The sequence below is a fragment of the Plecotus auritus genome, assembly GCF_963455305.1.
Source record: "Plecotus auritus genome assembly, chromosome: 8".
Classification (NCBI taxonomy): domain Eukaryota; kingdom Metazoa; phylum Chordata; class Mammalia; order Chiroptera; family Vespertilionidae; genus Plecotus; species Plecotus auritus.
The window spans coordinates 63,566,213-63,580,387 of record NC_137782.1 but is presented as its reverse complement, the minus strand read 5'-3'; the positions used below and the strand labels follow the sequence as shown (position 1 = coordinate 63,580,387).

Genomic DNA, 14,175 nt, shown 5'->3' with positions numbered 1-14,175 from the left:
TTCTGGTCAAGGGCATATGCCAGGAGGGGGCACAGTAAATCAATGATTCTCTTTCATCATTGATGTTTCTTTCTTTTCCTCTCTGAAATCAATAAAAATATATATTTTTTAAAAATGTCTTCTACCCAGAGGCCAAGCTCCTCACATTTAGTCATTATTTCATTCATGCATTCATTCAACAAATAATATTGAGTGTCTACTGTGAGGCAGATGCCAGGACAGGTGCTGGGACACCTTGTGACAAAACCAGATGCAGAGCCTGGCCTGGGAGAAGTGAGTTTAGTTAGGAAGGCATACCCACACATGTGAAATTCATGTGTGTATGAAATCATTAACTGATGCCAAGAAGTACAAAGTGTTTCCAAGTTCAAGGTAGCTGGAAGAGAGTAAACCAGACAGACAGGGAGTGAACTCAGACTTCCTGACTCACCATCCAGGAATTTTTATTTTAAGATATTTTTAATCTTTTAAAAAAAGATCCCTGTCAGAGCATTATATTTACTTATATCTTTAAGTGTTAAATCAACTTTGTTGAGTTATGACTTATATACAGTTAAATGAACCCATTTTAAGTGTGTTTCTTTAAATTATTTTAGCCTTTTTTTTTTTTAACATCCTTGAGGAAACCACTGGATTTCCTTTATTTCTACTCCTACGGTGCTGAGCCACTTAATAAATACTTGTGGAATTTGATTAGCCTATGTGATAGAAAACAGGGAAAGGGAAAGAAATTCATTTGAAACTGTAGGCCAAACACTGCAATGAGTAACTATTATCTTATAGTCTTTTTCCATATGACAGGTCATTGGGGTTTCAGTGATTTGTCTTGTTTTACATATTCAGGGCTCTCCCACACCCTGAATTCAAAATGTTGTCCTTGGCCCAGCAGTAAGGACATTACCTGGGAATCTGTTAGAAATGCAGGCTCTTAGGCCTACCTTAGACCTGCTGATTCAGGATCTGCGTTTTTTAACTAGATCTCCAGGTGATCACTGGGAACATTTAAGTTTGAGGTACAAATAATAAGCATTTTGTAAATGCCTACCATGTATAGGGCTTTATTTTAAGCACCCAAATATACAGCATGTGTAATGTTAATACTTTGCATTGCCTACCTACTGTTGCCCATATTATTTTAATTTTAATGCTTATCACATTGTGTTATTGCTGTTGTTTACACATTTGTCTCCCCCACTTACTAATTATGTTGTCTTGGGCAAATTACTAACCTTTCTGTGCCTCCATTTCTTTTTACAATTGTAAAAAGATATTTAATAGAACCTACTTGAAAAGATGAAATAAGCCGAAACCGGTTTGGCTTAGTGGATAGAGCGTAGGCCTGCGGACTGAAAGGTCCCGGGTTCGATTCCAGTCAAGGGCATGTACCTTGGTTGCGGACACATCCTCAGTGGGAGGTGTGCAGGAGGCAGCTGATCGATGTTTCTCTCTCATCCATGTTTCTAGCTCTCTATCCCTCTCCCTTCCTCTCTGTGAAATATCAATAAATATTTAAAAACAAAACAAAACAAAAAAAACTTACTTGTCTTTAAAAAAAAGATGAAATAAGATAATATTTGTAAAACAGCACAGCAACTGGCCCATGGTAAGTGCTCAATACATGTTTGTTATTATTATTCCAGATTTCCAATCTTATAAACAGAACAAGTCAAAAAGCATCCCTGTACACAATTCTTTTGCCATATCTGTTTCTTTGGGAGAAACTCCTAGAAGGGTCAAGGGATACTATGTTCCCAGTTTCTGGGTTCAAAACAGCACAAGGATGGACAAACTTCCAAGGTAGGGAGAGGCTACCAGGGGTGGGCAAACTTTTTGACTCGAGGGCCACAATGGGTTCTTAAACTGGACTGGAGGGCCGGAACAAAAGCATGGATGGAGTGTTTGTGTGAACTAATATAAATTCAAAGTAAAGGAGCGGAGGGGAGAGCAAGAGAACCGGATAGAACAGCCGGATCCGGCCCGCGGGCCGTAGTTTGCCCAAGGCTGGGCTAGGCCATAATTGATCTCTCTGAGAACACCCAGAAATTAGCATTTCAGCCTGAACAGGCACCAGGCAGCAGGTTGATCCTGTCCACAACCCACATTCCCTGAGCCCCAAGGAGAAGTTCAAGTGCTCTAAAAGAAGGCAAGAAGGCCTCAGAATCTCAGACAACCCCATTCTTGGCTTCAATTGTAAATAGTACAAAAACATCATAAAATGCCACTGCATACCCACATAGAATTCCCATGGTTGCCGATTTAGGTCTTTATGATTTTTCAGTTTTATTAAGAACGTCTCAACTGACAAAGACAATAGATAAAAATGGTGTTTCCAACATTCTCGGTCACAGTCCACTCTTGGATAGAGGAAGGAGCAGTGATTACTGTTGATGTGACATTGTAGCAGGAAATGCAGACATGGGGCCAGGCCACCCTTCTAAAGAACCCTGCCCCCAACAGTTCCCATTTCATCCTTAAAGAGGGACCTTGCTCCCTTCATTCACTTTAAAATGTCCCCAAAGAAAGCAAAAGAACCCCCCTCCCCCAATCCCTGCAAGTGAAAGAAGTTCATTAGGAAATCCTTTCTCAGGCGTGAGGATTCCTGCTGGGAATTTCACCAAGGGGCCAGATTCTCTCCAGGAGAAGGGTTGTCCCTTCACTCTGAAAGGCCAAAGGACAGTTTATAAAATGAAACTTTTTATTTTGAGATAATTGTGACTCATATACAGTTGTAAGAAATCATACAGAGAGGTCTCTGTACCCAGTCTCACAACCAGGAGATTGACATTGAAACAGGTGAGATACAGAAGGATCCTGCGTGTTGCCCAAGCGTACTGTTTATTTAAAAAAATGTTATTTTTAATGTTGACATAATTGAAGGTGTCCCTCTTTTTCCCCCTTTTGCCCACTCCCATTCACCCCCCAACTCTCCCTCCTTTGGCCTTCACCAAACTATTGTCTGTGTTCAAGCAGTATGCATATATGGTCTTTAGCTAATCCCTGCACCTTCTTTATCCAGTTTCACAATACTGATATCAAACTATACCACAAGGCCATTATAGTCAAAGCAGCCTGATACTGGCATAAGAACAGGCACATAGACCAATGGGACACAATAGAGAGCCCAGAAATCAACCTATGCCTCTATGTTTAATTAATATTTGACAAAGGAGTCAAGAGCATATAATGGAATAAAGATAGTCTCTTCAATAAATGGTGCTGGGAAAATTGGACAGGCACATGCAAAAAAAACCACAAAAATGAAAGAAAGAAAAGGAACTAGACCACCATACACAAGAATAAACTCAAAATGGATAAAAGACTTAAATGTAAGTTGCAAAACCATACAAATCCTAGAAGAAAACATAAGCAATAAAATCTCAGCTATCTCTCACAGCAATATTTCTCTGCTCTATCTCCAAGGGTAAGGAAAACTCAGGAAAAGATAAACAAATAGGACTACATCAAGCTAAAAAGCTTCTGCACAACAAAAGAAACCATTAACAAAAGAGAACCCACAGAACCGGAGAACATATTTGACAGACAATAATACATCTGATAAGGGATTAATTTTCAAAATACATAAAGAACTTATACAACTCAACACTAGGAAGCCCAAGGGTATTTTAATAGAAGAGACAAACTCCAGGTCCTCTTTTACCAAAAACAGAAAACAAAACAAAAATTATGGACATTTCTATGATTCCATTTATCTAATCAGACCTTCCATATTAGGTCCTTTATTATAAAAGCACATATCAAACACACAAAATTACAGTTGGCCTAGATCAATGGTCAGCAAACCACGGCTCGCGAGCCACATGCGGCTCTTTGGCCCCTTGAGTGTGGCTCTTCCACAAAATACCACGGCCTGGGCAAGTCTATTTTGAAGAAATGGCGTTAGAAGAAGTTTAAGTTTAAAAAATTTGGCTTTCAAAAGAAATTTCAATCGTTGTACTGTTGATATTTGGCTCTGTTGACTAATGAGTTTGCCGACCACTGGCCTAGACTTTTCAAAACATTGACATCATGAAAGTCATCAACAAAGGAAGTCTGGGGAATTTTTCCAGATTAAAAGAAACTAAAAAGATAAGTTAACTAAATGCAGTGTATGATCCTGGAGGAGGTACAAAATTGCTATGGAATATATCTTGGTACAACAATGTGAATATACTAAACTGTACACTAAGATGGTAAATTTTACGTTATGTAGGATTTTTTATCACAATTTTTTAAAAGGACATTATTGGGACAATTGATGAAATTTGAACACAACTATAGATTAGACAAGAATATTGTATCAATGTTTAATTCCTGAATTTGATAATTGCATTTGGTTATCTAAGAGAATGTTTTTGTTCTTAAGAAGTACATGCTGATGATCAATGATTCTCATCATTGATGTTTCTACCTCTCTCTCCCTCTCCCTTCCTCTCTGAAATCAATATAAACATATTTTTAAAAAAATAAATACATGCTGGAAGTAACCCCAGCTGCAGAACCATGGCGTTGTTCGGGACTCTCGCCTTCGATGAATATGGGCGCCCTTTCTTCATCATCAAGGATCAGGACCGCAAGACTGGTCTTATGGGACTGGAGGCTCTCAAGTCTCATATAATGGCAGCAAAGGCTGTAGCAAATACAATGAGAACATCACTTGGACCAAATGGACTTGATAAAATGATGGTCGATAAAGATGGTGATGTGACTGTAACTAATGATGGTGCCACCATTTTAAGCATGATGGATGTTGATCACCAGATTGCCAAGTTGATGGTTGAACTGGCCATATCACAGGATGATGAAATTGGAGACGGAACCACAGGAGTGGTTGTCCTGGCTGGTGCCTTGTTGGAAGAAGCAGAGCAGTTGCTGGACCGTGGCATTCACCCTATGAGGATCGCTGATGGCTATGAGCAAGCCGCCCGCATTGCTATCGAGTACCTGGACGAGATCAGTGATAGTGTCCTTGTTGACATGAAGTACACTGAACCCCTGATTCAGACTGCAAAAACCACGCTGGGCTCCAAAGTGGTTAACAGCTGTCACCGACAAATGGCTGAGATTGCTGTGAATGCTATCCTCACTGTGGCTGATATGCAGTGCAGAGATGTTGACTTTGAGCTCATCAAAGTAGAAGGCAAAGTGGGTGGGAGGTTGGAGGACACTAAACTTATTAAGGGCGTGATTGTGGACAAGGATTTCAGTCACCCACAGATGCCAAAACAAGTATAAGATGCTAAGATTGCAATTCTCACATGTCCATTTGAACCACCAAAACCAAAGACGAAGCATAAGCTGGATGTGACCTCTGTGGAAGACTATAAAGCCCTTCAGAAATACGAAAAGGAGAAGTTTAAAGAGATGATTCATCAAATTAAAGAAACTGGCGCTAACCTAGCTATTTGTCAGTGGGGCTTTGATGATGAAGCGAATCATTTACTTCTTCAGAACGACTTGCCTGCAGTTCGTTGGGTAGGAGGACCTGAAATCGAGTTGATTGCCATTGCAACAGGGGGGCGGATTGTCCCCTGCTTCTCAGAGCTCACAGCTGAGAAGCTGGGCTTTGCTGGGATTGTAAAAGAGATCTCATTTGGGACAACTAAAGACAAGATGCTGGTCATCGTGCAGTGTAAGAACTCCAGAGCTGTAACCATTTTCATCAGAGGAGGAAATAAGATGATCATTGAGGAAGCAAAGCGATCCCTTCACGATGCCTTGTGTGTCATCCGGAACCTCATCCATGATAATCGTGTGGTGTATGGTGGAGGTGCTTCTGAAATCGCTTGTGCTTTAGCAGTTAGCCAAGCAGCAGATAAGTGCCCAACCTTGGAGCAGTATGCCATGCGAGCATTCGCCGATGCCCTGGAGGTCATCCCCATGGCCCTTGCTGAGAACAGTGGCATGAATCCCATCCAGACGATGTCGGAGGTCCGAGCTAGACAAGTGAAGGATATGAACCCTGCTCTTGGGATCGACTGTATGCACAAGGGTACAAATGATATGAAGCAACAACATGTCATAGAAACCTCGATTGGCAAAAAGCAACAGATCTCTCTTGCAACACAAATGGTTACAATGATTTTGAAGATAGATGATATCCGTAAGCCTGGAGAATCTGAAGAATAAAAAAATTTAAAATAAAACGTAGTAGTAACAACCACTACTGGATTAAATAAAAGGGTGTCTTATGATAATAAATAAATAAATAAATAAATAAATAAATAAATGCTAAAAGTATTTAAAGTAAAGGAAGATAAAATGTTCCAAAAAAAATGAGGGGGTAGTGCAAATATGGCACATGTTAACAATTGGTGACATTGACTTTGTATTATTCTTGTAACTCTTTTGTAAATTTGAATTCATTTACAAAATAAATTTTAAGATGGGGGTTAAAAAAAGTGAAATGATCTTTGTTCCCATCCTGTCATAAGGGAAATCATTTTCTATTTGAACAAATATCTGTTTGTGTACTCACTCAGGGAGAGGTGCTGGCCATTTACATGCATTTTCTCCCTTAATCCTCTCAGTAACACCACCAGGAGGTGTTAACTCTTATCCTTGTTTTTTGTAGGAGGGGAGATGGGGCTTAGAGAGGTGTTACCCAGTCACTTGTTGGTTAGGGGCACATCAGGATCACTCTGGAATGATTAGCTTTTTCTCCATATTACTATTATTTTTTTGAACCTTGGACTTATACGTGCACTGTTTACACCATTTATAGCATCTTGCCTTTTCACTTTGCGGTATATCTTGGAGCTCTCGCCTTATCAGCACTTTCAGATTTGCTAGTTCTTTTCCAGCTGCATAGTGTTTCATTGTATGGAAAAGTCCTATCTGATTTAAACACTTAGGGTTTGACCAGGTTTTCACTATTTCTGCATATACAGGTATCTGATGAATAGAGTTACTCGGTCTTAGAATGGAATTGCTAGGTCAGTACCTTCCATTTGGGTTGGAGTTGCCAAGTTGCCCAAGAAGATTTGAGTTCAGCCTTGTAGATGCTTTAGTCCATTCATGCAGCATGTCTTTGTTGAACACCTACTATGTACCCCCACATCTTGCTGGGTGCTGGGACAAAACAGTGAGCCAGATTAAAACTCCCTTGTTGGGAGGCTGTTAGGCAGAGCAGATGAGACAGGTAAAAAAGGAGTTTGAAAAAATAAAAACAGTAAATTCGGACCAGGTTGGATGCAAACTCACCATCATATGGAGCTGTGGCAAGATTACTGATTAGTTGTCAAACTGACTATAAAGCTTGCTGGAAGCTGAGGAAGAGGAGACAATTCCATGTTTAGTTTTTTATCTTTATACAGGCAAATTAATACAAACGCTATTCTATTGTTGGATTTCTAAGACAACTCCAATTCTGATTTTTTCATAAGCTGGGGTGATGAATTCACTTCTCTGTTTAAAAATATTCTTCCAAATTTCAAGATTTTCCCTTGAGACAAATTTGAGATACGTAATTCCTGGAGTAAAGTTTAAGTCTTTTCAAGATACTTGGCCTAAACTTCAATGGACATTTAAACCATCCCCTCTAGAAATTTGCTCTTTAAAGGGCCTTTTGGTAATTCCTAGTTTGGAGGGTGGGGGTGATAATGACTCCAACCTTTTGGATATCTCACCCTTTATTTCAAATTCAAGGTAGGACTCCTTTGCCTAAGAAAATGAGGGCTCAGATCTCTATTGTCTGCTTTGTTTTTCTCCTCAGGAATGCCTGGTCTGGCCCAGATTAACACTGCAATGCAAATTGCTGCTGGGTGCTGTGAACACAACCTTGGGGTATAACCTTGGAGGATTTACCTGAAGAACTTGCTCTTCTAGACCATTTTTATTATCTTAAAGATTAAGGAGTCCACTCAGTCATTCATTCAGGCAGCACATATTTATTGAGCACCTACAATGTGCCGGGCCCATTGCTAGGTCCTAGGGACACAGCTGTGAACAACACAGACTACTGCTCCTCACCCATGCAGCTCACAATCTAATGGAGGAGACAGACTGTATTTGAAGACATTAAAAAGGGATAAATGCTAGGAAAGAGAATGGGGATTGTGAGCAGGTTCAAACATAACCCTGGTAGGGGGGAAAGGAAGCCAAGTGTAGGTAGACCTGAAAGATGCATAAAAAAAGTTAAGCAGACTGAATTGTCAGGCCCTGAACAAAATAATATAACAATCAAGGGGGAAGCCCTGGGGTCTTGGGCATGCCACCTTGCCTTCTCTCATTACTCCCCAGCTCAACAGAACTGATTACAGTAGTTCCCACTTAGCTGCAGTTTTGCTTTCCACAGTTTCAGTTATCCATGGTCAGTCATTGTCTAAAAATATTAAATGGAAAATTCTAGAAATAAACAATTCATAAGTTTTAAATTGTGCACCATTCTGAGTAGTCTGACAAAATCTCACGCCATCCTACTCAGGGCATGAATCCCTTTGTCCAGCATCCCCAGGCTGAGTATGGTTACCGCCCCTTAGTCACTTAGTAGCCAACCTTGCAATGCTTCTGTTCATTTTACTTAATGTTGGCCCCAAAGCGCAAGAATAGTGATGCTGGCAATTCAGATATGTCAGAGAAGCCATAAAATGCTTCCTTCCTTCCTTCCTTCCTTTATTTATTTATTTATTTAAGAATATATTTTATTGATTTTTTACAGAGAGGAAAGGAGACGGATAGAGAGTTAGAAACATCGATGAGAGAGAAACATCAATTCAGCTGCCTCCTGCACACCCCCCACCGGGGATGTGCCCGCAACCAAGGTACATGCCCCCTTGACCAGAATCGAACCTGGGACCCTTCAGTCCGCAGGCTGACCCTCTATCCACTGAGCCAAACTGGTTAGGGCCATAAAATGCTTCCTTTAAGTGAAAAGGTGAAAGTTCTTGACTTAATAAAGAAAGAAAAAAAAATTATAAGCTGAGGTTGCTAAGATCTATGGTAAGAATAAATCAATCATTGAAATTGTGAAGAAGGAAAGAAAAATTTGTGTTAGTTTTGCTATCATACCTCAAACTATAAAAGTTATGGCCACAACCCTGGCCAGGTTTTCTCAGTGGTTAGAGCATTGGCCTGAGGACTGAAGGGTCCCTGGTTTGATTCTGATCAAGGGCAAGTACCATGTATGTTGGTTGTAGGCTTGATCCCTGGCCCTCCGGTCGGGGCATGCAGGATGCAACCAGTGGATGTCTCTCTGTCTTGGTCTCTCTTCCTCCCTTCCATTCTCTCTAAAAAAATCAATGGAAAAAATATCCTTGGGTAAGGATTAACAACAACAAAAAAGTTATGGCCACAGTACATAATAAATGCTTAGTTATTGATGAATAGCTTCGGACAGCATTGAACCCCACCGACATTAAGAGGAAATGATTTTAATGACTTTCTCAAAGCTTTGGTCATTGAACAGGTGGTTTTAAAGGCTGTATAGAGTATCTACAATAATGATAACCCTGCACCCAAACATTGTTTTTCATTAATAAACTCTGTAATACTTGTTCTTGGTAGGGCTATTTAAAATCCTGGAGGCAAATCAAGAAAATAAAGAGCATGGTAGTTGAAAAAAAAAAAAGAAAGAAAGAAAAAGTGTTGATATTGAGGGCAATGTGTTGCACTAGAAAGAAAGAAAGGAAGGAAGGAAGGAAGGAAGGAAGGAAGGAAGGAAGGAAGGAAGGAAGGAAGGAAGAGTGTTGATATTGAGGGCAATGTATTGCACCAGAAAGAAAGAAAGAAAGAAAGAAAGAAAGAAAGAAAGAAAGAAAGAAAGAAAGAAAGAAAGAAAGGAAGAAAGAAAGGAAGGAAGGAAGGAAGGAAGGAAGGAAGAAAGGAAGGAAGAAAGGAAGGAAGGAAGAGTGTTGATATTGAGGGCAATGTGTTGCACCAGAAAGCACTGAGCCTGTATGAAGACTTCAGCAAGGGTTCCCCTGAAACAAGTGACACCAAGCAATTTACTGCAAGTAAAGGCTGGTTACACAGACTCAGGAATAGGTATGGCATTTTATCATCTCACATCATCGCAAGAAGAAGGGTGAGTATAGAACAAGGTATTTTGAGAGAGAGAAAGAGACCACATTCACATAACTTTTATTACAGTATATTACTATAATTGTTCTATTTTGTTCTTAGTGTTACTAAGAATCTCTTATTGTGCCTAATTTATTAATTAAACTTTATCATGGGTGTGTCTAGGAAAAAACATAGTACAATGGGGTTCAGTAGTATTAGAGGTTTCAGGCATCTACTAGGGTCTTGAAATGTATCCCCTGGGAGTAAAGGGGGAGCACTGCTGTAATCACTTTCCAAAGCCCAGCCTGTAAGCAGGGTTATCAGCATGCTGTGTATATGCACTTCCTGAAGCTTTGAGCAAGAGGACCTGCCCAGAAGAGATAAGGGCAGGTCTGCACTAGGGGGTCCATCCCCTCTATTTTATCCCACAACAAAAGAGGAGGCAGAGTCCGGATCCACAGCAAACCCAGGAAGTGGAATCCTTCCTTTCCAGTCCCTCAACAACAATGACAGTAGTTAATATCACTGTATATCAGGCATTGTGTTCAGTTTCCACATGGCTTCTTATCTAACCCTCAGTAAACTTCTGAAGCAGATACTAGTCGGGCCAGGGAATTTGAGTGACCTTTCCAAGGTCACACAGATGTCAGAAACCAATGTCCTAACGTATCATAACAACACAATGAGGAAAACTTTGGGAGCTCCCTTTTAAGGAAGAAATCCAAGCCTTAGAGAAGGTAAGTGCTATAGGTAAGTCCCAAACCTGTGTTCTCTCACTCACCAACAAATATTTATGAGCACCTACTATGAGCTAGGCCCTATTTTAGGTCCCAATGAATAACAGATAGCAGTGGTCAAACATATAAATAAGCTGTCCCTCAAATACCTATTCTAGTCAGGTAGACAATAATAAGTAAGTAAATATTGGACGAAGATATATGGAAGGAGGATGGACGAAGATATATGGAAGGAGGATGGACGAAGATATATGGAAGGAGGATGGAAAGAGCATAAATAAGTGGAACAACAAATTGATATGTCTTTCTCTCTCTCCCTCTCGCTCTCTGTCTCTCTCTTATCAATAAATAGGCCCTGGCCCATGTGGCTCAGTTGGTTAAGCATCGTCCTGTGCACCCAAAGGTTGCCGGTTCATTTCAGGTCAGGGCACATGCCCAGGTTGCAGGTTGGGTCCCGGTTGGGGTCTGGGGGAGAGGCAACTGATAAATTTTTCTGTCTCTCTCTCCCTTCATCTCTCTCTAAAATCATTTTTTTTAAAAAATTCAAATCAATAAATAAAAGTTTTTAAAAATAATGAAGCAGAAAGGAATTCCTTCTAATGGTTAACAGGATGTTCCTGTTGAAAATGAAAGGTGAGAAAAAAAGGAAAAGAAAATGAAAGGTGAGGAACCTACTTTGCAAATGAACATGACCTCTAATGACACTGCAATTAAGACTGAGTACTTTACAATGAGGTTCTTTCACATACTTGGGCTCTGTGAATCCCTCAGTCATTCTGGGAAGTAGGCATTAGGATTATTATTATTATTCCAATTAGATGAGGAGATGACTGAGGTCCAAACTCCTTAGCATAGTACACTCAGAGCTACTCAGAGTAGGGGGGTGGGGCTGGAGCTCGGCGTCTAGTCCCAGCTTTGCCACCAGCTAGCTGTGGCTTCCAGGCAAACGGCCTTCCCTTGCGGAGCCTGTTTCATCGACTATAAAATGGGGCTCATGACTAGACACTGCTTGTAGACCTAGAGGTGAGCTGGGCTTGCTTTAGCAGCTGGGAGCCCGAGAGATTGCGAAGGCAGGGAGAGTACCATCTCCAAACCTGCCAAAAGCTGGGACAGCCGGGAGAGCAGAGCAGCATGTATTCATTATTATTAACAATAATGTATGTTTGTAATTTAACAAGCTCTTTTTTGGTATTTTGCACGTGCCAGGAACTGTTCAAAATGCCTTACATGTATTAACTCATACAATTGTCACAAAAATCCTATGGAGTAAGTACTGCTATTACCTCTTTTACAGATGAAGAAATTGAGGCACAGAAAAATGAAGTCACTTGCTCATAAAAATACCTACCATATATGAAGTATCTATAATGCATCAGGCATTGTGTTAAGCACTTTGCATGTGTTATTAAAAACCTGTACCTGCCCTAGTGAATTTGGCTCAATGGATAGAGCATCGGCCTGCTGACTGAAGAGTCATGAGTTCAATTTTGGTCAAAACTGATTGCACGTGCCTTGATTGCAGGCTCGATTTTTGAGTCAGGGTGCATGTGGGAGGCAACCAATCGATGTGTCTCTCTCTCTCATGGATGTTTCTCTCTCTCTGTCTCTCCCCCTCCCTTCCACTCTCTCTAAAAAAAACCAATGGAAAAATATCCTTGGGTGAGGATTGACAACAACAACAAAACAAACAAAAACCTGTAGCTGCTCTAAGCATTGCAAAGATGATGGCATAATTCAACACAAATATAATATTTAACCACAACATAGGTGTAAGTTCAATGTCTTGACTTACTAGCATGAGAGCTGGTAAAAGAATTCACCTACCTCAAGCAGGCAACTGAGAACAAGTGCTGGGCACTCTAGGAGTTCAACAAGGCCTACCGCTGAACGTTGGCAGGCCAGGAGGCATAGCTTGCACATTGGCACTGCCTCCTCCTCTTCCTGCTAAAAGGACTGCCCCCCCCCCCCCCCCCCGCTGCTGCCAGGGCCATCTTCACTCAAGGGAGTGTGGGGACACTTGCTTAAAATACTGCAGTCATTGAGGCACCCTCTTGGTTTCCCTTCTTCTTCTTCTTAAAGAAAAAAAAATACACACACACACACACACACACATATGTATATACATATATATGTATATATATGTGTATATATATATATATATATATACTTTTTATTTAGATCAGAGAGGAATGGAAGAGAGAGATGGAAACATCAATGATGAGAGAGAATCATCAATCAGCTGCCTCCTGCACACCCTCCACTGGAGATCAAGCCCACAACCCGGGCATGTGCCCTAACCTGGAATTGGGAATCAAACTGTGACCTCCTAGTTCATAGATTGATGCTCAACCACTGAGCAATGTCGGCCAGGCCTGGTTTCCCTTTTTTGTTTACATGATTGAATCTCTTCTGGAAAAGGTAGCAGATTTATATAATTCTATGTACAGCTATTTTAAAAAACATTTTTAGGTATGTATTGATTTTAGAGAAAAAAACATCAATTTGTTGTTCCACTTATTAATGCATTCATTGGCTGATTTTTGTATGTGCCCTGACCAGGGATCAAACCAACAACCTTGGTATATCAGGAAGATGTTCTAGCCAACTGAACTACCTGGCCAGGGCAACATCAATTTGGAGGTTGAGGGGCGGGGGGGGGGAGAATGGGCACCTTTTTACTCAATATAATCTCTAATTTATGGAAGTGTTGTAATACTAGTACTAGTACAAGGAACTCTTAAAATGTCTTTTTAATCAGATTCACCATTTATTTACATTTTGCCCATTTGCTTTATATCTCCCTCTCCCATATATATATGCATCTTATTGTTTCTGAACCATTTAAGGGCAAATTGGTGACATTGTGTCCTTTACTCCTAAATACTTTAGTGTTTATTTCCTAACAGCAAGGACATTCTCTTATTTGTGTGTTTTTGGGTGATGAAACAAATGACCTTTAATCACAGAATTTTTGTTGTTTCCTTTATAAACATTGATTTCCATCACGATTACAATGATTGTGATGTTACAATAAGATTTTAAGTAGCCGAAACCGGTTTGGCTCAGTGGAAAGAGCGTCGGCCTGCGGACTGAAGGGTCCCGGGTTCGATTCCGGTCAAGGGCATGTACCTTGGTTGCGGGCACATCTCCAGCAGGAGGTGTGCAGGAGGCAGCTGATGGATGTTTCTCTCTCATCGATGTTTCTAGCTCTCTATCCCTCTCCCTTCCTCTCTGTAAAATATCAATAAAATATATTTAAAAAAAAAAAAAAAAAAGATTTTAAGTAAATGCTGTTTTATCAGTATGCAACCAGAGGAATATATGAAATCAGTCTAGAAACAAAAGTTTTTTCTAACCTTCCATGTTCTCTGCTGCCTTTGTGTGTATATAGTAATACCGATATATTTTTTATTTTTATTTATTTATTTTTTAAAATATA

General features: G+C 40.3%; 1 protein-coding gene across 1 annotated transcript; it reads left to right on the top strand.

Moving 5' to 3' along the window:
• Positions 1 to 4,500: 4,500 nt before the first annotated feature.
• Positions 4,501 to 6,126, top strand: LOC308256340 (T-complex protein 1 subunit epsilon-like; the record flags this gene model as incomplete). The annotated part of the gene is given in 2 exon segments (XM_080684588.1): positions 4,501 to 5,229; positions 5,233 to 6,126. Coding segments are annotated over 2 exon segments (1,623 nt in total).
• Between the last annotated feature and the right edge of the window lie 8,049 nt (positions 6,127 to 14,175).